The sequence below is a fragment of the Ornithorhynchus anatinus genome, chromosome 14 (assembly GCF_004115215.2).
Source record: "Ornithorhynchus anatinus isolate Pmale09 chromosome 14, mOrnAna1.pri.v4, whole genome shotgun sequence".
Taxonomy (NCBI): Eukaryota; Metazoa; Chordata; class Mammalia; order Monotremata; family Ornithorhynchidae; genus Ornithorhynchus; species Ornithorhynchus anatinus.
The window spans coordinates 13,845,641-13,869,413 of NC_041741.1; the positions used below are offsets into that span (position 1 = coordinate 13,845,641).

General features: G+C 43.7%; 1 protein-coding gene across 3 annotated transcripts in view; it reads right to left on the reverse strand.

Annotated features, from left to right (window-relative positions):
- SLC25A21 (solute carrier family 25 member 21) overlaps positions 1-23,773 on the reverse strand; it is a 338,712-nt gene that overhangs the window by 2,814 nt on the left and 312,125 nt on the right. For all 3 annotated transcript variants that reach the window (XM_029079168.2, XM_007662483.3, XM_029079171.2), the window contains 2 exons: positions 4,980-5,161; positions 4,077-4,129 (listed from right to left, as the gene is read on the reverse strand). In XM_029079168.2, the coding sequence (XP_028935001.1) occupies positions 4,077-4,129; positions 4,980-5,161 (235 nt within the window). The remainder of the gene's footprint in view (positions 1-4,076; positions 4,130-4,979; positions 5,162-23,773) is intronic.

Consider the following 23,773-nt stretch of genomic DNA (forward strand, 5'->3'; position numbering starts at 1 on the left):
AAGTCACTTCACTTCTCTGTGCCTCAGTTGCCTCATCTGTAAAATAGGGATTAAGACTGTGAGCCTCATGCAGGACAGGGACTGCGGCCAACCTGATTTACTTGTGTCCACTCCAGCACTTAGTACAGTGCCCAGCACATATAAGGCACTTAATAAGTACCACAATTATTATTATTATTACAAGGGGAAGCAATGGAGTTTAAAGTACCTTTACATAAGTGCTACGATGGAGAAGAGGTGGAACGAGTACCCGAGAAGTGTCGGGGATGATTTAGGATGCTGTTTCTCAGACATGGTCTAGAAGCAGAAATGAAAAACATCCAATACCTGTCGTCGTCTTCTTACTTACTGCTCTCCCTCCACTTCTCTCAGCCCTTTACCTTCCATAGCTTTTGCTCATTAATTTGCCTATGAAGTTTCTGGATCTTCTATCCATTGGATGGGTCCAACGGACCCAGTGACCTTATTTTAACTCCAGCAGGACAGGAAGTTAATAATAATAATAATAAATGTTGGTATTTGTTAAGCGCTTACTATGTGCAGAGCACTGTTCTAAGCGCTGGGGTAGACACAGGGGAATCAGGTTGTCCCACGTGGGGCTCACAGTCTTAATCCCCATTTTACAGATGAGGGAACTGAGGCACAGAGAAGTTAAGTGACTTGCCCACAGTCACACAGCCGACAAGTGGCAGAGCTGGGATTCGAACTCATGAGCCCTGACTCCAAAGCCCGTGCTCTTTCCACTGCGCCACGCTGCTTCTCTAAGTTGAGAACAGCTCCTCTCACTGGGGATGCCAAACTGAAATTAAGGCTATCTCATTAATCATTGGTATTTATTGAGCACTTATCATGCTCAGAGCACTGTGCTAGTGCTCAGAAAAGTGCAAGACAGATGATAGCTATGATCCCTGCCCCCAAGGAGCTTATAATCTAGTGGGTGAGTTAACAATCTACCTCACGTAAAACGTTTTGAATCCAACCAAATGTTTACAAGATTTTACCAAATCTTAAGGCAGATTACCTAAGGTTTTGTTTGAGTTCTGGGATGTTACTGAACAGTCCTGACTTTATCAGACTTAAATTCCCACTCTTGTGACCCATTGCTTTATAGGAAAGGTAGTTAAGGGCTCAATCTTGTGTGTTTCCCTAATTCTAGATGTAACAGTTGGGCTAACAGACCTGGGAAAAGGAAAACATCATAGTTTGACTGCCTTGCAGTAAAGTATAAAAAATTGACCAGCTGGGCAGATTTCTCATGAGTCCTCTCTCCCACCAGGTATCAGGGAATGAATGACCCAGATGCTAAAATAAAGCAAAATGCTTTCCTAATGGCTGATCATTAACTACTACTGGTCTAGCCCATGGACCGGGGATTCTCTGCAAGACCGCTGTGTTTCAAAACAAAAACTCCTCACTATTGGCTTCAGAGCTCTCCATCACCTTGCTCCTTCTTACCTCACCTCCCTTCTCTCCTTCTACATCCCAACCCACATACTCCATTCCTCTGTTGCTAACCCTCTCACTGTGCCCTGATCTCGCCTGGCCCACGTCCTACCTCTGGCCTGGAACACCCTCCCTCCTCAAATCCGCCAATCGAAGCCCTACTGAAGGGTCACCTCTTCCAAGAGGCCTTCCCAGACTAAGTCCCCCTTTTCCTCAGTTCCCCCTCCCTTCCGCGTCACCTTGACTTGCTCCCTTTGCTCTTCCCCCCCGCCCCACAGCACTTATGTATATATGCATACATCTATAATTCTATTTATTTATATTGATGCCTGTTTACTTGTTTTGATGTCTGTCTTCCCCCTCTAGGCTCTAAGCCCTGTGTGGGTAGGGACTGTCTCTCTTTATTGCTGAATTGTACTTTCCAAGTGCTTAGTACAGTGCTCTGCACACAGTAAGCGCACAATAAATATGATTGACTGAATGAATGAAAAGATTGAAACAAGATTCATACTTCTAATATGCTGAGAAGCAGCATGGCCTAGTGGAAAAAGCATGGGCCTGGGAGTCAGAGGACCTTGTTTCTAATCCCGGTTCTGCCAGTTGTCTGGTCTGTGACCTTGGGCAAGTCACTTCATTTCTCTGGGCCTCAGTTACCTCATCTCTAAAGTGAGGATGAAGACTGTGAAAAGGACATTGACTGTGTCCAACCTGATTAGCTTGTATCTACCCCGGTGCTTAGTAGAATGCCTGGCACATAGGAAGCGATTAACAAACACCATTTAAAAAAATCCCCAACTGGGTCTGGAAGGCATGATGGATGAGGGGGTAGAAGGTAGAGGACGTTCCCTGAGAGTACAGTGCACTGCACCCAGTAAGCGCTCGGTAAACGATTGAATGAATGAATGAAGATGCAAACACACACACACTGATCTCCGAATTTCTTTCTCAGGACAGCCTGGCCACTTCACCCAGCTGGGTAGGGTTAAAATTTCTGAACAGTGGACTCAGGGTTCCAAATCAGTGTTATTGTAGCATGACAGACCATGAGAGGAAAAGCATGCTAATTTAATTCATCTTTGTACCTGGTCACCTCCTTAGAGAAGGCAAAAACATTTACCTACGGGAATAGGTTGGTTTTTTTTGGTACTTATTTACAAGCCTGCTTATATAATACAGGGCTAATTGCCACAGGCTATTTGGGCCTGTAGCTGTAATATTCCCGAGTCTTGTTTACACCTCAGCAACTCACTTTCCCTAGGGGTGACAGCAGCTGTTTTTTGTGTTCTTGATCTAGAGGTCAGGCCCAGAGCCAAGGGCCCTCATGTAATCATTCCTGACGGAGACAGAAATCAACGAAGAAGATGGATCCTTGAGGGCATGGATTGTACCTCCCACTTTTACTATATGCTTCCAAGTCTAGAGCTCTGCACACAGTAGGCGATCAGGACAGTGCTCTGCACACAGACCTTCAGAACAGTGCTCTGCACAGAGTAGACCTTAAATAAATACTGATGACGAGGACGTACACATGTGGGATAGACCTTAAATAAATACTGATGACGAGGACGTACACATGTGGGATAGATGGGCTAAGGTGGCACGTCGTCTTCCTAGGTCTGCCCCTCTTCCAAGAACTGGGGAGATAATTTGGTAGCGGGGATGCCAGGCTGTAGGGTGATTTCCCTTTGCTCCCTCCTTTAGCCCCCTGTTCTTCCCTTCTTGCCTTGAAATTCATTCCGCCGTACTTACTGAGGGCTTACTGTGTGCAGACCACTATACTGCGTCCTTGGGAGAGTACACTATAACAATAAACAGACACATTCCCTGCCCACAGTGGCGGAGTCAGACGGTCAGGCGTTCTAATCCTGGCTCTGTGACCTTGGGTAAGTCACTTCACTTCTTTGTGCCCCAGTTACCTCATCTGTAAAATGGGGATTAAGACTGTGAGTCCCATGTGGGACAGGGGCTCTGTCCAACCCCATTTGCTTATATCCACCCCAGCGCTAAGTACAGGGCCTGCTACATTAGTAAGTGCTTAGCAAATACCATAATTATTATTATTATTGCAGTGTAGAGGTGGTGGTGGTGGTGAGATGGAAGAAAGAAGGGGTTCTGGAGGTAGTCAATCAAACAATCATATTTATTGAGCGCTTACTGTGTGTAGAGCACTGTCCTAAGCGCTTGGGAGAGTACAGCACACAATAGAATTAATAGACCGGTTCCGGATAAGAAAAGTCACCTTCCATACCAGCTTTTTCCCCGCTGATGGTTCTCCCACTCTCCTACGTAAGTCTACCGTTGGTGGTATGAAGCTCCCTATTTGGTCTGTCTCTCAAGAGAGGTACTATTGACATAGCTGGAACTTGATCTATATCGAGTCTTGAGCAAAGCCAAGGACAAAGACAATTCCTTCCATTGTAGTTTGGGGAGGGAGGAGATGGGGGAAGGAGGAGAAGGATGGTGAATAGGTTGAAAACTTTTGCGATGGAAGCCATCAGGATCTTAACGACTCAGACTTTTATCCTGTTTCCTGATGTCGTTCATTTTTAATTGTTCCGCTGATAAAAAAAACCCACCACCAAAAAAAGGCACTAGAAAAACAGTGAAGGAGAATATAATGAAGTCATCATTACCTGGTCCAAGTCTCATAATCTTGGGCACCAATCCTTTGTACAAAGCAAAAAACCTGAAATCAAAAAGGAAAGAACAAAATGGGATTGTACCTCAGCTGTGCTGAGATGCTGGCCCGGCATTTACAAGTAATTATTTGAAATTACACATATTCAAAAACAGACGGTATCTGGATTAGCATTAGGTTGTCGGCTGGATGAGGAGAAAGAGTTAATCAATGCTCCATTACCAAAACTCTGCTGTGAGCCTATCCAATCAGAAACATGACTTTAATCAGTGAGATGGTTTTTACTTTCAAGACAGGTCTTACTTTCAAGGCAGCTGTGTTACATGGACAAAATGACTTCTGTAATTGAATTTAAAAAGCTACAATTCAAACCTCACGTAAGAAATAAAACATGGTTTAGTGGGAAATCAAATGCTATTTGTTGTCTTGAGACACAGAAAACGAGAACGACTTTTGGGAAAATAATTGCCGAAATACTCCCCCAGATTCATTTACCCCAGCAGCAGGAGCTCAGTAGATAACATTTCGCCCAAATCTCAAATCAACATCTTAAATAATGAGCTTTTCTACCCCATAAGTGTATCACTGAAAACTATGTACTTTGTCAAGTAGGAGGTTATCCTTAAAGCCCTAAGGCTAGCAGGAGTTCTAAATGTTAATTAGCTATATGGTTTGGAGCACAGATTATGACAGTGTAAAAATAATTTTACAAGGCACAGAAAATCCCTGTTGGAGTTTCTCTGCCGCTTTATTTCTCACATGCTACAAGGAGTTCCTCAGAGCCAGGTACATGGGAGGAAGACTTTATGACCCGCATCAAAATGAAAGCAAAATATGGTTTCAGTGGTGCCTTGGCAAAACCGGGGCCAGTACATTTATTAGTATGAGAATGCATTACCCTTCCTCCTGATAGACTGTTGCCATTGTTTGAAAACACGTTCTGTACTTGATGTCTCCAGGAACAGGCTGCGGCCCTTGAATTCTACTCTTGGCAACGTCGAAGGGGATGTTAATGATTGAGGCTATTGTGCCCGAGGTGAGTCCAATCCCAAATTTTCTCAAAAACTCCAAAGTTGGATCCTGAAAGAAAAGAAGACAATAAAAGCCACCAGTGCGGCAGAAGCCCTTAGATAGGTTTACAGCTCATAAAGGGGCATGCATTTCAACAGAAAACCCGCACAACACGACAAACTCATGTTATTTCAGAGGGCTACATAAGTATTTCCTAAGCTGGAACTTGTGCTCTTGACAATCCCATTGGCTATGTTTTTACACATGGTCTAAATTGCTGAAGTACACATTTCCTCACACAGGATTTATAAACACAGTTCATAAAGAAAGACTGGTATGGCATATGGGGATGATTTGTATAATTGGGCTTCACAATGTACTTAGTATTACTGTATCAAAACAGGAGAAATCCAAGCACACTATTAGCTAATTGGCCAGAATATTTTACAAATGACAGCAACTTCCACCATGAAGCCTACTAAAATGCTCATTTGTGTGTTGGACCCCCGAATGTTAAATTAAATAAAGGCTAATCTCAGTCTGCTGCTATTCCCCTCCAGGTTTTTTGCATTTATTTTCACGTGTAGCTGATCCACTGTACTGAGAAGTGCTAGCTTCCTGTTATTAACAAACCAACTTGGGGCGTCTGCGAAGCAGCCTGTGACATTCTGTGCATTACAGACGGGAGTAAGTCACTGCGCTAATTGGTTGAAGAATTTACCACACATTGTTCTTCACTTCTATTCTTCTTTCACGGGAAAATAAGGAATGAACAGAAAACAACATTGGAAACCCAAAGTTAGAAAACAGTTCTCCCCTCACTTGAATTTAGGTCCCTTCAGTTGGTTTGATTTGCCTCGCTTCTTTGCTTCTCTCCCCCCATTAAGGCTTTCTGACATCAAAGTGCTTAATTGGGCCATATTTGAGAGTCACTTTCCTTCAGACAAACCCCGAGCCTATTTTTGTGCCGGTGGAGTGCACATTAAGCTGTGTTATAATGAATTTGTCGGGCAGTTATTATAACATCGTAGCCTCAGTTCTCGCATAACATGCCGGCAGGGTAACAATCTTTTCTCATTACACACCCCATGCTGCTTACCTACCCCCCCTTTCAGGCAACGCTTCAGAATATTCTTTACATAGAGCTAATCAACAAGGAAACAATTCAGAATTGTGGCATGACACTACGCTATTCAGCTGAATCAAACTAAAAGAAAAAAACCTGCCTTCTACCTCGATTTTTTTTTTTTTAAACAGGTTTGAGCTTTGCATATTTCCGGCACAAACGGAGGAGGATAACGTCTAGAAGCTCTGAAATTTGCAGTTGAACCAAGGGCAATCAACAGGGCTGTCTCCCCTGAACTCCTACGAGGCAGAGATATAAAAAAAAGCAAAGGGTTCTGTAATACTTCTTGGACCTGGGCCATACAGGTGCCTTGTAGGTTTAAAGGGATTTTAAAACCAACAGGGTGTTTCAACGGGAAAACAATGCGGTGATTGCAGAACGAGTGAAATGTGTTTAAATAATTTCCTTTTTTTTACAAGGAGAGAAATATGCCTTTATACTACTACTTTGCAGTCTTGTCGTATTTTCTCCCATGGAGCTCAAAGCAGCCACAGATATACTCTCACATACTCATATACTCAGTCGCCTTCTGATTCAGGCAAATTGCCGTTGGGGAAAGAGTGAGAGAAATACCTGTAAGCACATAATGTCTTCATTTTAATAATGGTGGCATTTGTTAAGTGCTTACAATGTGCCAGGCACCATACTAAGCGCTGGGGGAGATACAACCTCATGAGGTCAGACACGGTCCCTGTTCCAAATGGGCTCGCCAGTCTAAGGGGGATGGAGAATAGGTATTCACCCCCCATTTTATAAATGAGGTAACTGAAGCAGTTAAGTGAAGTTAAGTGATCTGACCAAAGTCACACCACGGGCGAACGGCGAAGCCGGGATTTTCAGATGCCTTTGAGGAACAAGTATTATTTTCTCATTTCTTGGATGGAAAGTTGGAGACCCTGATTGGGAAATTGGACAGAGTTGAAAATTACAGAGTGAGCCCAAATATTACTCTGTTCAGCCGGGGACTTGTAGCTCAGTGACTTCCCTGCTCAGATTCATCCCAGGACCATCCTGGGCAGTGAAACAGAGTCACTGTTGGTTGCGGTCCTGGGATGGTAACCTAATCGTGGCTCAGCCGCTTCTAGACTGTAAGCTCACTGTGGGCAGGGAATGTGTCTGTTCTATTGTCGGGCTGTACTCTCCCTAGCGCTCAGTACAGTGCGCTGCACACAGTAAGTGCTCAATAAATAAGATTGACCGATGGATTGGGGACCCAGGGTGGTGGTATGTCACTCAAGCGTTCTGCCTCCAGGCCAAGGCCTGATGCGATCAGATCAGTTAAAGAGACTTAAATGGTGAGCTGGACCTCTCTTTATATCCACAGCCTCTCTGACACCATGGTTTCAGATCAAAGCAGCTGACATATCAACTCCTATCAGCCCTCAGTGCTGGAGGCTGGCTGCCAGCTGGCTGTCCCATTGGCAGAACCAAGACCGTTTTAATGTTCAGGAAGCAGTGAGGATCGAGATTTCACCGGATGGTTTGTGTATCTCCACAATCTTTTCCACCCGGTACCCAGGGCTTTCTTTGTGATGCGGCATGTCCAGGAGAGCTGTTTGAGCTGTTGTTGGATGTGACACCGAAGCCAGCTCCCTACCATGCTTTTTAAGTCTCTTGAGAGGTACACTGGCTTCTTGTTTTTTGTCTTTCACAGAGCTACAGCTCCCCGGCGGAACAGAGTAATATTTGGGATCACTCTGTAATTTTCAACTCTGACCAATTTCCCAATCAGGGTCTCAAACTTTCCATCCAAGTAATGAGATGAGAAGCTATTTCTATCCCTTCCCTTTGGTCTTATCTCCTCTCAAGACCCAGCTGGAACCTTCCTTTATACTGTAAGCTTCTTGTGGGCAGGGACGGTGTTTACCAACTGTACTGTAATGTACTTTCTCAAGCGCTTTGCATGGCAACATGGCCTAGTGGATAGAGCATGGGCCTGGGAGTAAGAAGGAACTGGGTTCTAATCCTGCTTCTGCCACTTGTCTGCTGTTTGACCTTGGGTAAATCACTTCACTTCTCTTACCTCAGTTACCTCATCTGTAAAATGGGAATTAGGACTGTGAGCCCCACGTGGGACAGGGATTGTGTCCAACCAGATTTGCTTGTAATCACCGCAGCACTTAGTACAGTGCCTGGCACATAGTAAGTACTTAATAAATACCACAGTTGTTATTATTCTTATTATTCCAGTGGTCTGCCCACAATAAATACTATTGATCGATTAATTCAATTTTGGCACCTGAAATGTAGGTCTGGGGGGAGGGGGGGTGAGCTGAAGCTACAGGGACATCGGCTCTGGATGGCTGAGCCCTCCGAGAAGGGGGCTTTTGAAATCACAGGGGCCTCAGATCCTGAACTAGCCAGCCCCTTGAGCGAAGGGATCGCATCCTTTACTGCTCTGTCCGTCCCCCAAGCCCTAGTCCGCTGCACGCAGGAGGCATCAGTCATCCAGACGGATGTCCGCAAAGGACCAGGAGCCTAGGAACTCCCCAGAACAGCGTGTGGGAAGCCCCACGTTAAGCCCTCAATGTCGAAGGTGCTTATGTTGGTGGGGCTGGAGAAGCTTTATTCTGAGTCTTACCAGGAGATCTGCACTTAATATCCTCACAGCGCCTCACAATACTCCTGTGAGAAGGTCATGATTACCATCTCCATTTTATAAATAAAGAAGTACCCTAAAGCATAAAGAGTTTCAGTGACTTGCTTTGACATGCATGTGGTGGAGCCAGGAAAATGAAGCTTAGCAAAGCTTCCCCCAATCCCCTACAGCTCTGGGCAAGAGGAAATGCTTGGGGTCCTTTCCCACCAATAAAAGCAAATGGGGAGAGCAGACCACAAAGAAAAGCAGACCTGAGCAACCACAGGGTCTAAAGGAAGGGAGAGGGATGGTGGGGTTGTTTTCTTTGAAAATCAAGCCCCTCCCCTTAGGGAGAAATGTTCCTTGCCCCTCTCGGCTGTCAGAAACTGGATCCTCACAAACTCCATCCACATATCCTCCTGTCCCTCCCGGGTGCCCAGAGGCAAGTGGCTTGGTTCTGTCAGCAGTCAAATGCCCCTTGTACCCAAACTCTAGAAGTCTCTCGTGTTAACTGCTGTTCTGTTGGCCCCGCTCAGGATTCTCTGGGGATCGCTCAAGATGCTGTAGGAAGTATATTACAACCTCTGATGTTGGGCAACTCATTTAACTTTTCTGTGTCTCAGTTTCCATGTCCAGAAAATGGGGATTAAAAACTTGTTCTCCTTCCCCCTTAGGCTGCGAGCTCCATGTGAAACAGGGGCTGTGTCCAATCTGCTTTTATGTTATCTACCCCACTGCTCAGGACAGTCCCTGGGATATAGTAAGTGCTTAATGAATACCATTATTATTATTCCTTTATGTGTTGAGTGCCAGAAGTCTTTATGTTTCAATAATAACAATAATAATAACAATAATTGTAGTATTTGCCAAGCACTGTACTAAGCCTCAGGGTAGATACAAGATAATCAGGTCCCACATGGGGCTTACAGTCTAAGTAGGAGGGAAAACAGGTACTGAGTCCCCATTTTGCAGATGAGGAAATTGAGGCACAGAGAAATGAAGTGATGTGCCCAAGGTGACCCAGCAGGTACATGTGACCTTTTAGGGCAGCACTCGAATTCTATAACCTACTGGATAATTAAGAGGTTAGAAAATCCTTTCATAGACTCAGAGACTCTCCAGGAAATGTGGTAGCTCCAACAGTCCTCCATGATAGAGAAGAATCATTTTGTTCCTTGTGTCCCTTACTCAGAAACTCACAGCTAATTGACCCCTAGCATGTCACAGTTGAAATATGATTGTTCTTTGTTCTACCCTCGGTGAAAAGTGGAGCACGGACATTGTTCTTTGTGAACTATCGGTGGGGCCATTGGAAAACCACTGCTCAATCGTTCTTCCTCCTTCTCTTTACTAGAGTGTGTAACACAGTTCCTCTAACCCAAACTTTTTTTTTGTGGTTTTTGTTAATCACTTACTATATGTGAAGCACTGTACTAAGCGCTGGAGTAGATACAAGCTAATTAGGTTGGACCCAGTCCCACGTGAGACTCACAGTCTTAATCACCATTTTACAGATGAGGGGATTGAGGCACAGAGAAGTTAAGTGATTTGCCCAAGGTCACGTAGCAGACAAGTGGGAAAGCTGGGATTAAAATCTAGGTCATTCTGACTCCCAGGCCCCATGCTCTATCCACTGGACCACACTGCTTTTCACAGGAATGCTTCTCCAGCACTTTTACTCTTTTCACAGCTCTCATCTAAACCCCCTCTCAAGGTTTTCATTTCCCTTCTAGGCTGGGTGAACAGAATGGGACACAACATTCCAGAAAAGCAGTATGGCCTCCGGGAAAGACCACCGATCTGGGAGTCAGCTTGGGAGCTTGGGCAAATCACTTAACTTCTCTGCGTCTCAGTGAGCCCCATGAAGGAAAGGGACTGTGTCCAACCTAATTCACCTGTATCTACCCAAATGCTTAGAACAGTGCTTGAGGTACAGTAAACACTTAACAAATACCATAAAAAAGGGCTGACCAGTGCTGAAAACAATAGGAGGGTTTCCTCCCCAAATGAACACATATTAAACGTACTGCCCTCTTCCTTCAACAAATACTCTATTGTGTGTGAGCTTACAGTAGAATGGCAATATTTGCCATCTCTCCACAAGGGAGTTTTATAGGGTTCCTTAACAGAACACTATTATCCCATGTTCACTGCAGTATCCCAAGAAACATTTAAGAACACATTTCCTAAGAAGCTCTGGACTCAGTTACAGTCTAAAGAGAGTTCATCAAAGGGGAAAGACACCAAAAAGTGATCACAGGATCTAGAAGAGTTAACAGGCAAGAGAGAACAAATTATTTAACCACAGAATCATGACTAATTTAACCACATTATCCAAAGTCTATAGCCAACAGCTAAAGGCAGCACTGGTAATTTAATGCAAAAGTCTCCAGAGTAGCTAACAGTCAAAGAGATAAAATATCTACAGCAAAGGGCCATGTGATTTCCCTCTTACCTTCCTGGGGATGGAATCTCTATGCCCCACTGAATTTTGGCTAGCTGGCTCTGCCTTAATAAATAGCTCAAATCCCAGCCTTCTTCCCAGCCCTTTGTGATTAAGGCCTGGAATCCTCTAGAAGATGTTTCCCTCAAAGATGTGCCAGAAAAGGAGAATAAAGGAGGTTAGATGACCAGAAGACTTGTGGGGGAGGAAGGAGAAAGGGAGGAAAGTCAGGTTCTCTCTCCCTGGCTCAATAACCTAATTTCTCCCCAAAGGTTTGAACCTGAATTCCCACTCTATGTAAGTGCTAAATTATTTCACTGCTAGGGGGCTAAGTCATCTACTCTCCTCTCTCCCATTTGGAACCTAAGTCCTTCCAAACCCTCCCTGTCCCGCCACTTATTAATATAGTAGCACAACCCTAATGTGGTGGCCTTTTCTCACTTTAAAATTCCTTGAGCTTAGTATCCTTGAGTAACATATCTCTAAAATGCTCACTGAAAGAAAGAGGTTCATATGGACTGTGGCTATTGAGAATTTTGTTTCAGAGGGCTCAGGCAAAGAGCAACTCTTCCCTTAACAACCCGGAGTGGCTACCTCTCAGTATTGGCCCCATGTCAGCTCTGATTACACAATCATTTGGAGGTGGGGGGGCTTGAAAGAGAAATTGTCCAAAGGCATGTGAACTCAGAATGGGATCTGCTTTATTAAAAGCTAGAAATGGACGCAATACTGACCAATTCAGAAAAAAAAGACAACTTCCAGAAAGGCAACATCGTCTTAGGAGTCTGAACTTGACCATGAAAAGTAAACAAACCAGGGGACTTTAAAGCCAGGGGTAAATGCCCCTTTAAACATCAGGAAAAGCAGTTTCTGATCAAGCACATTTATTGAGACTGGGATGTCTCTTTCTTAAATTCCAAATAAAATCAATGGTAACAGGGAATAAAAGCCACCACGTAAAATAAATAGGGTCAACCCCTTTCTCAGGATTTTCACTGCAACTCAGTTTACTCATCTACAACTGCTTCCTCCTTTCCTCGGATGGATACTTTAGATGATTTGATAACACTTGCTAAATGTATTAAGTAGTTGCAGGATATTAGAACTATCGTTTAGAGTTGAACAGGACAAAGCAATTTCTAAATGACCTTTCAAAAGCCATGTCCAAGCTAAAAACGAGCAAAAGCATACTGTACTAAAATGGTTAACGTGACTTAAAAAGTATTTAGTCCTCCTAAAAAGTCACCTCTTCCAGGAGGCATCCTGTGATTAACCAGCCCACTTCTCAAACCACCAGCCACCTCGAACACGCGTGTATTTATCTGCTTATATTATTTGCCATTATTTATTCACTTGTGCCTTGCACTTGGTCCAGTGAAAAGAACGCAGCTCAGAGAACTCAGGAAACCTGGCTTCTAGTCCCTGTTCTGCTTGTTAGGGCTTTGCCATCAACGGTGAAGATTTCTGACCAAAGAATGGCTTAAAGTATTCCATGAAGTGGATGGACCTGGCAGGCATTTGAAAATTAGTTGGTTGGCATAGGTAGGAAAGACTGCAGCAACTAAAAAGGCAACTGCTTTCCAGATCCTGACACTGTGGCAGGGCAGTGACATCATGCTAGGGGGGAAGCAGCATGGCCTAGTGGAAAGAGGCCGATCCTGGGAATCAGAGGACCTAGGTTCTATCCTGGCTCTGCCAACTGCTTAGACTGTGAGCCCCATGAGGGACAGGGCTTGACACATAGTAAGTGCTTAAAAAATAACATAAAAAAAGGATCCTGAACTTACAAAAACATTTACTGCACTTCACAGTATGTTGCCCCTCTGCCTGTCTTCTTGTTCACTGCACTCCATGCCCCAAGGGGACAGAACTAGTGAGGAAGGAGAATCCACTAGCTCCATTTCAATTCCTTCATGTAGGTGCTCGGTTGTGAGATGTCAGGACCGAGACTCATTTGTCATTCTCCATGAGAGAACTCCGTCATCATTATTTATATCTGCTATTTTACTTTCAACTGTTAGTTAACTTTTAGTTCAATTCCTTTCCCATTAGTATCTACCCCAGTGCTTAGTACAGTGCCTGGCACACAGTAAGCGCTTAACAAATATCACAAATATTATTATTACTGTTAGGTTGCCAGCTTCTTGAGGACAGGGATTGCAACTTTACTTCTACAATCTCCATGCACTTAGAACAATGCCTAGCACAGCACAGTCGCTCAATATATGCTATTGCTTTCGAATGCATCTCTCCTCATCCAAACTTTATCTTCCTTCTATTGAACAATGTCCATAAATCAACATGTTCAAAGGTCAAGGAATGTGTCTACCAACTCCATTATATTGTAATGTCCTAAGTGCTTAGTACAGTGCTCTGCACACAGGAAGTGTTCAATAAATAGAGTTGACTGACTGATGCAGGCATCTGCTTCAGTGAGTCTTTCCTCGTCTTCCCTGCTCTTCCTCTTCATTATCCTTGTCTTCATACTTGCTCCTGCCCTGGTCCCTGTCTGTGTACTTTGCCCATTTCTCTGCCCTGGCCCTATTTCTGCCCTTGCCCGTGTCTCTGCCCCGCCCCTCTCTCTGTCCCTGCCCATAGCTCTGCCCTTGACCCTGTTCTTGCTGATATTTCTGTCCTAGCCGCTGCACCCTAGTCCCTGACCTTAATTATAATAATGATAATAATAATCATGGTATCTGTTAAGCACTTATTATGTGCCAAGCACTCTTCTAAATGCCTGAGTAAATATGAGGTAATCAGGTGGGGCTCACAATCTTAATCTCAATTTTACAGATGAGGTAACTGAGGCACAGAGAAGTTAGGTGGCTTGCCCACGGTCACACAGCAAACAAGTGGCGGAGCCAGGATTAGAACCCACATCCTCTGACTCCCAAGCCCGTGCTCTTTCCACTGAGCCATGCTGCTTGCCTCTACCCATGTGTCTGCCATTATATCCCTATCCTTGCTCCTTCCCATGGCTTGGTCCTTCCAGCCAATTGCACTTGTGATGACTAATTAATCAATCGACGGTATTTATTTAGTGCTTATTGTGTGCAGATCACTGTACTAAGCACATGAGAGAGTATAATATAACAGAGTTGGTAGATTCTTTTCCTGCCCACGAGGGTACAGTCTAGAGGAAGTCTAGACCAAGCAAGAGACTGCTACGTTTTATACCGTACATATTGATAAGCAACTATGCAGCCAGGGAAGGATTATGAACTCTTCTCCTGGTACACAAAAACTTCTTAATGAGGGATTTTAAATATCATCAGTTTCCATGGATACAAATCTACCAGTGACACCGTGTTCAGCTCTTAGTACTCACCTTTCAGCATAAACTAACTCACACTTGACTTTCCTTTGTTCTTTGGTTTACATTTTGTAAAAAAGTATTTCTCTGTTTCAAAAGAATCACGCATTTTTCAACTGAAATAATCCAATCAACTGCAACGATGTTTTAATTTAAAAAATATAGCCTGCGTTAAAGGGAGAAACTGAAAAGAACATTGTAGACATCTATCAGAAGAGTCTGTTTCAATGTTTGTTTTCTCTTCTTGTTAGATAATCTGAGGAAAACGCCGGCCCCTCCCTCCTCAGAAGGTCACCAACTCTGAAATGAGATGGGTAATTGATAAGAATATTTGATGGAATGCGGAGTATTCCCATGATTCCGTTCTGGCAGAACTCTGGGTTTGGGAATTAAATCAAAGTCCTTTTCAAACCTCCCTATCAAAATGGAACCATTCAGAAAAAAATGCGTGAAAATTCTTGGGGGAGTTGGGGGACTATCTTTGCTTTTCAATGTTTTCAATATAAGATGATTTAAATGATTTCACCAAAGTAGCTTTAATCACAAAGGATTTATGAGGACAGACCTGTTCTGGGACAGTCAAACACAGAACCACTTCATTACTGAAAAAGAACAAATACACATTTTTTTTCGGGGGTGGGGGGTGGGGAAGTGACACTTTGCCACTGTCTGCCCTTTTGGCAAAGTGAATTGGTGTGGCCTGGAACTTTGAAAAGTGTGGATTGTAAATGATAGGACAGTTCTGGGTCAATGTGCAAGAATCCCATCAAGGCACTGCCTAGAACGAAAGGTAACAAAAAAAGCCCAATAGTGACAAGGAGTCAAGATGGGGTGCATCAAAGAGGCCAATAATTTATTTTGAGGTAGAGAGCAAAAGGATGGGGCTTTAGGGGGTGAAGCTGGCACAAGACGTCTTGGGAGTCCCAAAAAGAAAAGGGCTAGGAAAATCCAATTTGGGTTTTTCTTAGCCCTAATTGGAAGTCTTCATTAATTCATTTCATTCATCCAATCATATTTATGGAGCACTTACTGTGTGCAAAGCATTGTACTAAGTGCTTGGGAGAGTACACTCCAACAACAGACCCATTCCCTGCCCACAGCGAGCTCACAGCCTAGAGGGGGAGACAGATATTGATATACATAAATAAATGAATGAATAAATAAATTACAGATATATACAAAGGTGTTGTGGGCTTGTTGGGGATGTGGTGTGTGTGTGAAAAAGAGAGAAAGAGAAAGAGAGAGAGAGAGGGAGAGCATTATCATCCAGCCCCCCAAACTGCAGTGAAAACAAAGGCTCTTCTCCCCACTGAGGTAATCTATATGGAGACTCACACAGATCTTTATCCCATGTTCATTATACAGAGGAAGAAGCGCCAGGTCTATGAATGGCTAATTCCACTGGATGCCGGAGCTGTGAATTGGTAATTCCACTGGGTGCCAGGGCCAAGCCCTGGCACAAATGCAGCACTGCCTTTGCCACAAAAACCTGGAAATGTAGTATTAAGGTAATCAAATGGGCATCATCGGGTAACCCAATTGGTTTCCTGTGAGGATCTGGCTTCCAAAGTCTCCTCTTTCTACATCTAGCTCCCCGCTCAAAAGATGCAAGGATTATTAATGCCTCCCCAGCCCCAGCCTCTCTCTTATGAATAGCGATTTTTGGTCTAGGTATGCTCAAGGTTAATCCTTCAAAACCAGTGAAAATGCCTCAATATGTTGAGGAATAGCCAAGATTGGGTTGCACCTCTGGGGAATCCTTCTCATTTCCATCTGTTAGGGATTCAGGCATGAAAGGATTGTGTTTTTTTCCTGCAGTGCACAGACAGATACACAGTTCCTTTCTCCATCAGACAGAAATAGGGTACAGTTCAGACAATGGTGTTGCTGCCTGAATTTTATAGGTAATTTTCTCCAGCTTCCAGTAGCAATCACTTTCATCCCTAGGAAGTAGCTGTCACTACTGAAACTGTAGCGCTTTTGCTTTTACCTTTATCTTTATGGGACGATTTGTCAGACTAATGATAATAAACAACCCGTTCAAGGCTAACAAATGATCATTTCTTTCCAGGGAGATCCTTCTTTTCTGAATATAAACAGACAAGGTCAGGGTCAGGGCCGGAGCAGAGGCTGGGGCGAGCCTAACTCGGCACTTGGACTCACTCAAGCAGCAATTGCCTCTATTACCGACTTGAGTCAATCAGTCAGTCAAACATATTTATGGAGCGCTTACCGTATGCAGAGCACTGAGAGTACAATATGATAACAGACACATTCCCTGCCCTCAGTGAGCTTGAGGGGAGGATGTTGTCTTTTTCAACAGGCACTTCACCAAGCCCAACTTCTCTTCTTTAGTTTAAATAAAAATATGTCAAGAGATCACACGAGACTGCTAGTGAAATGTATACCCCTATCTACAGCAACAAAACACCAAGTATATGATCTCTAGGCTGTAAGCTCATTGTGGCCCAGGAACATGCCTACCAACTCTGTTATACTGTACTCACCCAAGAGCTTAGCGCAGTGCTCAGCACAAAGGAAGGGCTCAATAAATGCGATTGATTGATTGTTCTAAAGGACAGCATCCATGCATTTTACATCTGTGGCAAATAAAATATGTTGGGCTTGCCCTCCTTGTGGTAAATTGGCCAAAGGGATATGTAGCCAGATAGACTGAATATATAAAAATTATGCAATCTCAGAGAGTTTCCAACCCCCACATGCCATTTCTATCATGGGGAAATTCCACGTAAAAGGTTTATTGTTTTTGGCAGAATAACCTGCAAACATCTTTAATTAGGATGCAAATTTAATGCACAATTTAATACTGTTGACAGCTGCAAGTTTTAGAAAGATGTCTTCTATTCATTTTTCTACTTATGGTACATATGGAAAGCAGTAAATATCTAGCAGCCAAAGTTATAAAAATGTGCAACATTTTTATCTTCAATTCTTATATACATGTCAGCAAATCAACATGTTCTGACTATCTTTGGCGGGTCAATGAACAAACAATGTGTTTTTGGAATGAAAACAAATAGGCGGGGATATTTGAAGGGACAGTGGACTTTGGGAGCTATTCATCAGAAGACTCAATCCTCACAAGTTCGGCTGGGCCTCTGTGAAGGCAGAACAGGGTATGGCGTAGAAACAGATGTTCGTGGCAGGGTCCAAGTGGATTTCTCTGACAGAAACACCTTGGAAACACCTCAATCCAGCTATGTGTTCTGTCCTGAGGAGGGAAGGTTTTCAATTAAAATGTCCCTTCGCCTCGAGGAGATAGAATGATCTGCAGAGCTTCCTGACCTCCTTCCTAGCTCCAAGTTGGGAGGGCAACCAGAGGCATCTGCTTTTTTTAAAATGGTATTTGTTAAGCACTTACTTATGTGCCAAGCATTGTATTACGACAGTGTTTAGTACAGAGAAGCAGCATGGTTTAGTGGATAGAGCATGAGCCTGGGACTCAAAAGGACTTGCGTTCTAATCCTAGCTCGGCCCCTTGCCTGCTGTGTGACCTTGGGCAAGCCACTTAACTTCTCTTTGCCTCAGTTACCTCATCTGTAAAAGGGGGATTAAGAGTGAGACCCCCACGTGGGACAGGGGCTGTGTCTAACCTGATAAACTTGTAGCTACCCCAGCACTTAGAACAGTTCTTGAAACATAGTGCTTAACAAGTACCATTAATAATAATAATAATAATAATAATAATGATAATAAGAAGCACTGGAGTAGATACAAGCTAATCAAGTTGGACGCAGTCCAGCTCCCGCTTGGGCCTTAGAGTCTTTATCCCCATTTTATGGATGAGCTAACTGAGACACAGAGAAGTTAAGTGACTGGCCCAAGGTCTCACATCAGGTAAATGGTCCTCCTGACTCCCAGGCCAGTGTTCTATCCACTAGACCATACTGATTTGATTTAGGATTCCTAGCTTAGGGTGAGTTCCAGGATGCCTATTGGAAAAGCAGCAAAATCAGTAAAGGGCCTGGGTGTACATACTCTATTTTACTATAAATTAATTTATTCACTTTTTCATTTTTCCCATATTCCTGCTGTTGCTAGTTATAGCTATCCCATTTCTCACTCTCCCATTCTATTGTCTACATGCATGTCTGCCTGCCTCCCTTATTAGATTGGAAACTCCTCGAGGATAGGGGCCCAAACTTCAAACTTTTTTGTATACTCCCAAGAACCTAGCTAATATATTGCTCTGCACATAGTTAGCTCCCAGTACAGTGCTTTGAGGTGATCAAAAACCCTGCAGAAGTTCCAGAGATAAATTTTGGGATGTGGCAACACATGTGATAGCGGCAGGGTGTGTCTGACTATTCCAAAAGCAATCAGTGCAGCTGGCTTTTGTCAGCAGCAAAACTTTTCTCTCTGAGACATACTAAGCACTTTCAAATGAGATCGGTTAACTGAACTACACTGGGACTAAAGACAATAATAGTAATAACAATAATTATGGTACTTGTTAAGCACTTACTTTGAACCAACCAGTGTTCTAAGTGCTGGGGTAGATACAAGTTAATCAGGTTGAACACTCTCCCTGTCCCAAATGGGGCTCATAATCTAAATAGGAGGGAGTAGGATGTAATCCCCATTTTTACCGATGAGGTAACTGAGGCATAGAGAAATTAAATGACTTGCCCAAGGTCACACAGCAGACATGTGGCAGAGCTAGGATTAGAACCCAGGCCCCAGGACTCTCGGGTCCGTGCTCTTTCCACTAGCCCCAGGTCTTCCTTTCAAGGAACTGTTGGGTATTTTGCTCCAGTTCTCAATTGCCACTTTCTTCACTGCCAAATCATACAACATGGCCATAGCACCTGGGCACCGAGGGTTGCCAAGACAGAGAGTAATTTCATACACATACACACAAACACACACAATGTGCGTGAATGTAGCCGATTAGCCCAATTTATGCCTGAAACCCCTTTTCCACACTGATGTGATTTTCACTTCTCCCTCTATGTTATGTATTCTTCCCAAAGTCTCCATTTTGGGAAAGTCACCCCATTTCTAAGTGCTGTGCAGCGTGACTCAGTGGAAAGAGCCCGGGCTTGCGAGTCAGAGGTCATGGGTTCAAATCCTGGCTCTGCCACTTGTCAGCTGTGTGACTGTGGGCAAGTCACTTAACTTCTCTGTGCCTCAGTTACCTCATCTGTAAAATGGGGATTAACTGTGAACCTCATGTGGGACAACCTGATTACCCTATATCTACCCCAGCGCTTAGAACAGTGCTCTGCACATAGTAAGCGCTTAACAAATATCAACATTATTATTATTATCCTGCTTCATCCTAACTATCCAAAGCCAAGTCACATCAAATGAGGCTTTTTTTAAAAAAACATTCTTCTCCCCTTCTTTACAATGTGTTCATTTTAATAATAATAATAATAATAATAATAATGTTGGTATTTGTTCTAAGCGCTGGGGTAGATACAGGGTAATCAGGTTGTTCCACGTGAGGCTCACAGTTAATCCCCATTTTACAGATGCGGTAACTGAGGCACAGAGAAGTTAAGTGACTTGCCCACAGTCACACAGCTGACAAGTGGCAGAGCTGGGAGTCGAACCCATGACCTCTGACTCCAAAGCCCAGACTCTTTCCACTGAGCCACGCTGCTTCCCCATCTGATTTTAGCACATCAGAGTTGGGGACCTTACAGTTGTCCATTCTCCTCACACGCCTCATCCAAAGAATGTGGGAGCCAACATGTGAGGAACAGTGTTTTGATGGCTATGGACTCTCTGCATCCCACGACCTTATCGTTTGTGACCCAGACTTTTAGCGATGTGGAGTATGGTGCATAAGTGGTGGTGGTGGAACTGCTTTAGAAATTAGATGTGGAGTCTGTGGAAAGCCAAGTTGCACAGCCATAAAGAAATCTAGACATTACACCTGCTCTTCAGTGGTCTGATTCTGGCAAATGCTTTTTTCCATCTCTCCTCCCCCTGCACCTCTGACCCCAACCCTTTTTACATCTTATATAAACATTTGTACTCACTCTCCTAATCTCCCTGCCAAATTCAATCGCTCACTTTCAAACACGCCCCAGGGTCCCTGTAACTTTGGCCTTATTCATTCATTCATTCAATCGTATTTATTAAGCGCTTACTGTGTGCAGAGCACTTACTAAGCGCTTGGGAAAGTACAATACAAGAGTAAACAGTGACATTCCCTGCCCACCATGAGCTTGATCCTTGATTCCTTTCTCTTTTTCAACCTCCAAGTTCAATCAGTCATCAAATCCTGGTGGATCCTTCTTCCACCATCCCCAGAACCCGCTTCTTCCTCAACGTCCTTTGCAGACCTCACTGCTTCTATTCTCTCACCTCTCCAGTACGTGCTTCACTCTGCTCCCTGGACCATTTTTTTAAAGCAGTGTTTTATGCCCATCTCCCCATTCCTCTCCGCATCAGACCCATACTCCTGACCATTGAATAAACATCCCAGCTTTCACACTATACTCAAGCCAACCTATAGACGGTGTCTCATTTCACTTCTCTCAGCAGTGACCTCTTCCTCATTCCTTCCCTCCTTCCTGGTAGACCACACATCTTCATCTTCAAAACACTCTTGAAATGACATCCTCCTCCAGGAGGCCTTCCTTGATTAAACTTATCTCCCTAATCTCTTTTCCCCCCTACTGTCACTTCAGCGGTTTGATGTCACCTAAGCCCTTGGGTATTTTCTCCCTTCTCTCCTGTGCCTCATCTACGACCCCATCCTAGAGCACTTATATATAAATCTTTAAAAAATCTTTAGAAATCTTTACAGGTCCTTAGAAGCAGCATGGCTTAGTGGATGGGCCTGGGAGTCGGAAGGAACTGGGTTCTAATCCATCCACCACCACACATCTGCTGGGCAAGTCACTTACTTCACTTCTCTTTGCTTCAGTTACCACATCTGTAAAATGGGGATAAGAGACAGGGACTATGTCCAACCTGATTAACTTGTATCTAGCCCAGCGCTCAGAACAGTACTTGTAACATAGCTATTAACAAATACCATGATTACTATTATTATTGTTAAACTTGTGGCTTCCCCCTACCTGTACTTATATAATCATATGTCTCCCCTGCTAAATTCTACACTCCTTAAGAGCAGAGATCATGCTTACTAGCTCTGTGGAACAAGTGTTTAGGGCAGAGTAAGCACTCAAAAATACTGTTTGGTTGACTTCTAGATTTGGTTTTCTACCTTGATTTACCTGCCAATCTGGCACAGAAGACGGTCTGCTATACATTCAACTCTGCATTGCTAATGAAGATCTCTAGCTGTGCGTAATCTTTACCAAGTGCAGGTTGCAACCATGATCCTCTTTCGGCTAATTGTGGATCCAAAATGCTTTGTTGATTTTGAGCAGCGGTTCATAATCAACTGCATGAGTTCGTGTTCGTGTGCTCCCAGTAAGCGAAACAGAGGAGCTCCCGAATGATTGATTCAAGGAATTTCAATGATGCTTTCCCAGGGATTGGAAAAATGTTCTGAGAGCAGTTTCCTTGAGCATCCTCGAACTTGGCTGCACAGAATAAGTTGAACAAGACTAAACCCAGGCCTGCTGTTTTCTCTGCTAGTAATGGAGAACTTGCTAACCAGGCACCTCCTTCCCTGAAACAGCAGGTCTTATCACCATGAGGTAATTAATCAATCAATGGTATTTACTGAGTGCTTACTGAATGCTGAGCAGTGTACTAAGAGCTTGGGAAAGTGATCTAAGGATCTTGCTAGATTGTAAGCTCCTTGAGGAGAGGGACTATTTCTACCTACTATACTGTACTCTTCCAAGCACCTAGTAAGTGCTCAATAAACTCAATTGATTGACCGATTGATTGATAAAGCCAAATCTTTTTAGTAAATGCCGGAGTCCAGGCCTCTTGATGGTATGGTAGCTTTGGCAAGGGCTGAATTTCTCCTATGTCTGACAGGCACCAAAGATCACGTCCGGGTGCTTTCCCAAGGTCTGAAGCCACATTGCTTATTCCAGGAATACGTGGTTAAAGAGCTGGTTCAGGAGGATTCTAGCTAGAGGAGTGAGATCTCACATTCGTTTTTGCTATGAGATCTCTCCTTGTTCATTTAATATGATCAAGGTTTGAAATCCTATAGCATTTCCTCTGCCTTCTAAGGGTTAAGGAGGACCAGCCTGTGCAGATTTTGGAACGGAGAATCTTCCTGCTTGTAGATCCCCCCCATGTGTGGCAGAGAACTATTTTACAAGAAGGTATATAGTTGGAAGACACTGCATGTGGGCATAATACCAGTGTGGCCTAGTGGATACAGCATAAGCCTGGGAGTCTGGAGGACTTGGATTCTAGTCCTGTCTCCTCCACTTGTCTGTTGTGTGACCTTGAACAAGTCAGTTTACTTCTCTGTGCCTCAATTACCTCATCTGTCAAATGAGGATTGAGACTGTGAGCCCCTTGTGGGATTGGGACTGTGTCCAACGTAATTACCTTGTATCTACTCCAGCGCTAGTACAGTGCCTGGTACAAAGTAAGTGCTTAATAAATACCATTAAAAAAAGGACATGGAAACTCATAGCAAATAGTTGCAGTTGCTATTGAACAATTCAATATATAATAAAAACTTTCAGGTAAGTCAGCAATTCCTCATCCATTTATATTAGACTGCTAAGGAAAGTAACACCTTCCCAGAGTATCGAAAAGAGGTGTTTCATCTGGGAACCAAATTGAGAATCTTTTGATGTTAAGTACAACTTCTCCTAAGAATAGCTCCAGCTACTACAGCTGTGATTGTTTAAATTGCCATCATGGCTTGAACATTGTGGAAGAGAAGCAAATCGCACTTAGTATGACTTAGAAGTCAGTAGATATTTGGAGACTCAGGGATTTAGACGTCCCCCTTGTTGGAGTTCATTTGCATAAATCCAGTGATTTTTGCCTTTTTAGCCCGAGCTAGCAGTCTGAGGCAACTGAACTCATCTTATCCAAGGGTACCGGTGGGAATTATCTTGGAAAACTAAGCTCATCTTGAGGTATTCATGCATGACCTAGCCCTGGCTTCAAGTGGGGATAACGAGAATTAACTTATTTCTGGCTCCCAGAATCACAGTGTTTTCCTTTCAGTAAGCATGCTGATATGGGTCTGTATAGAATGTGGATCTAAACTGAGGAAAAATAATCTGGAATAATCCCAACCCCATTTTCAGAGACCTGCCCTCTCTAGCAGTTCACACTGCCCAGGAAGGCAC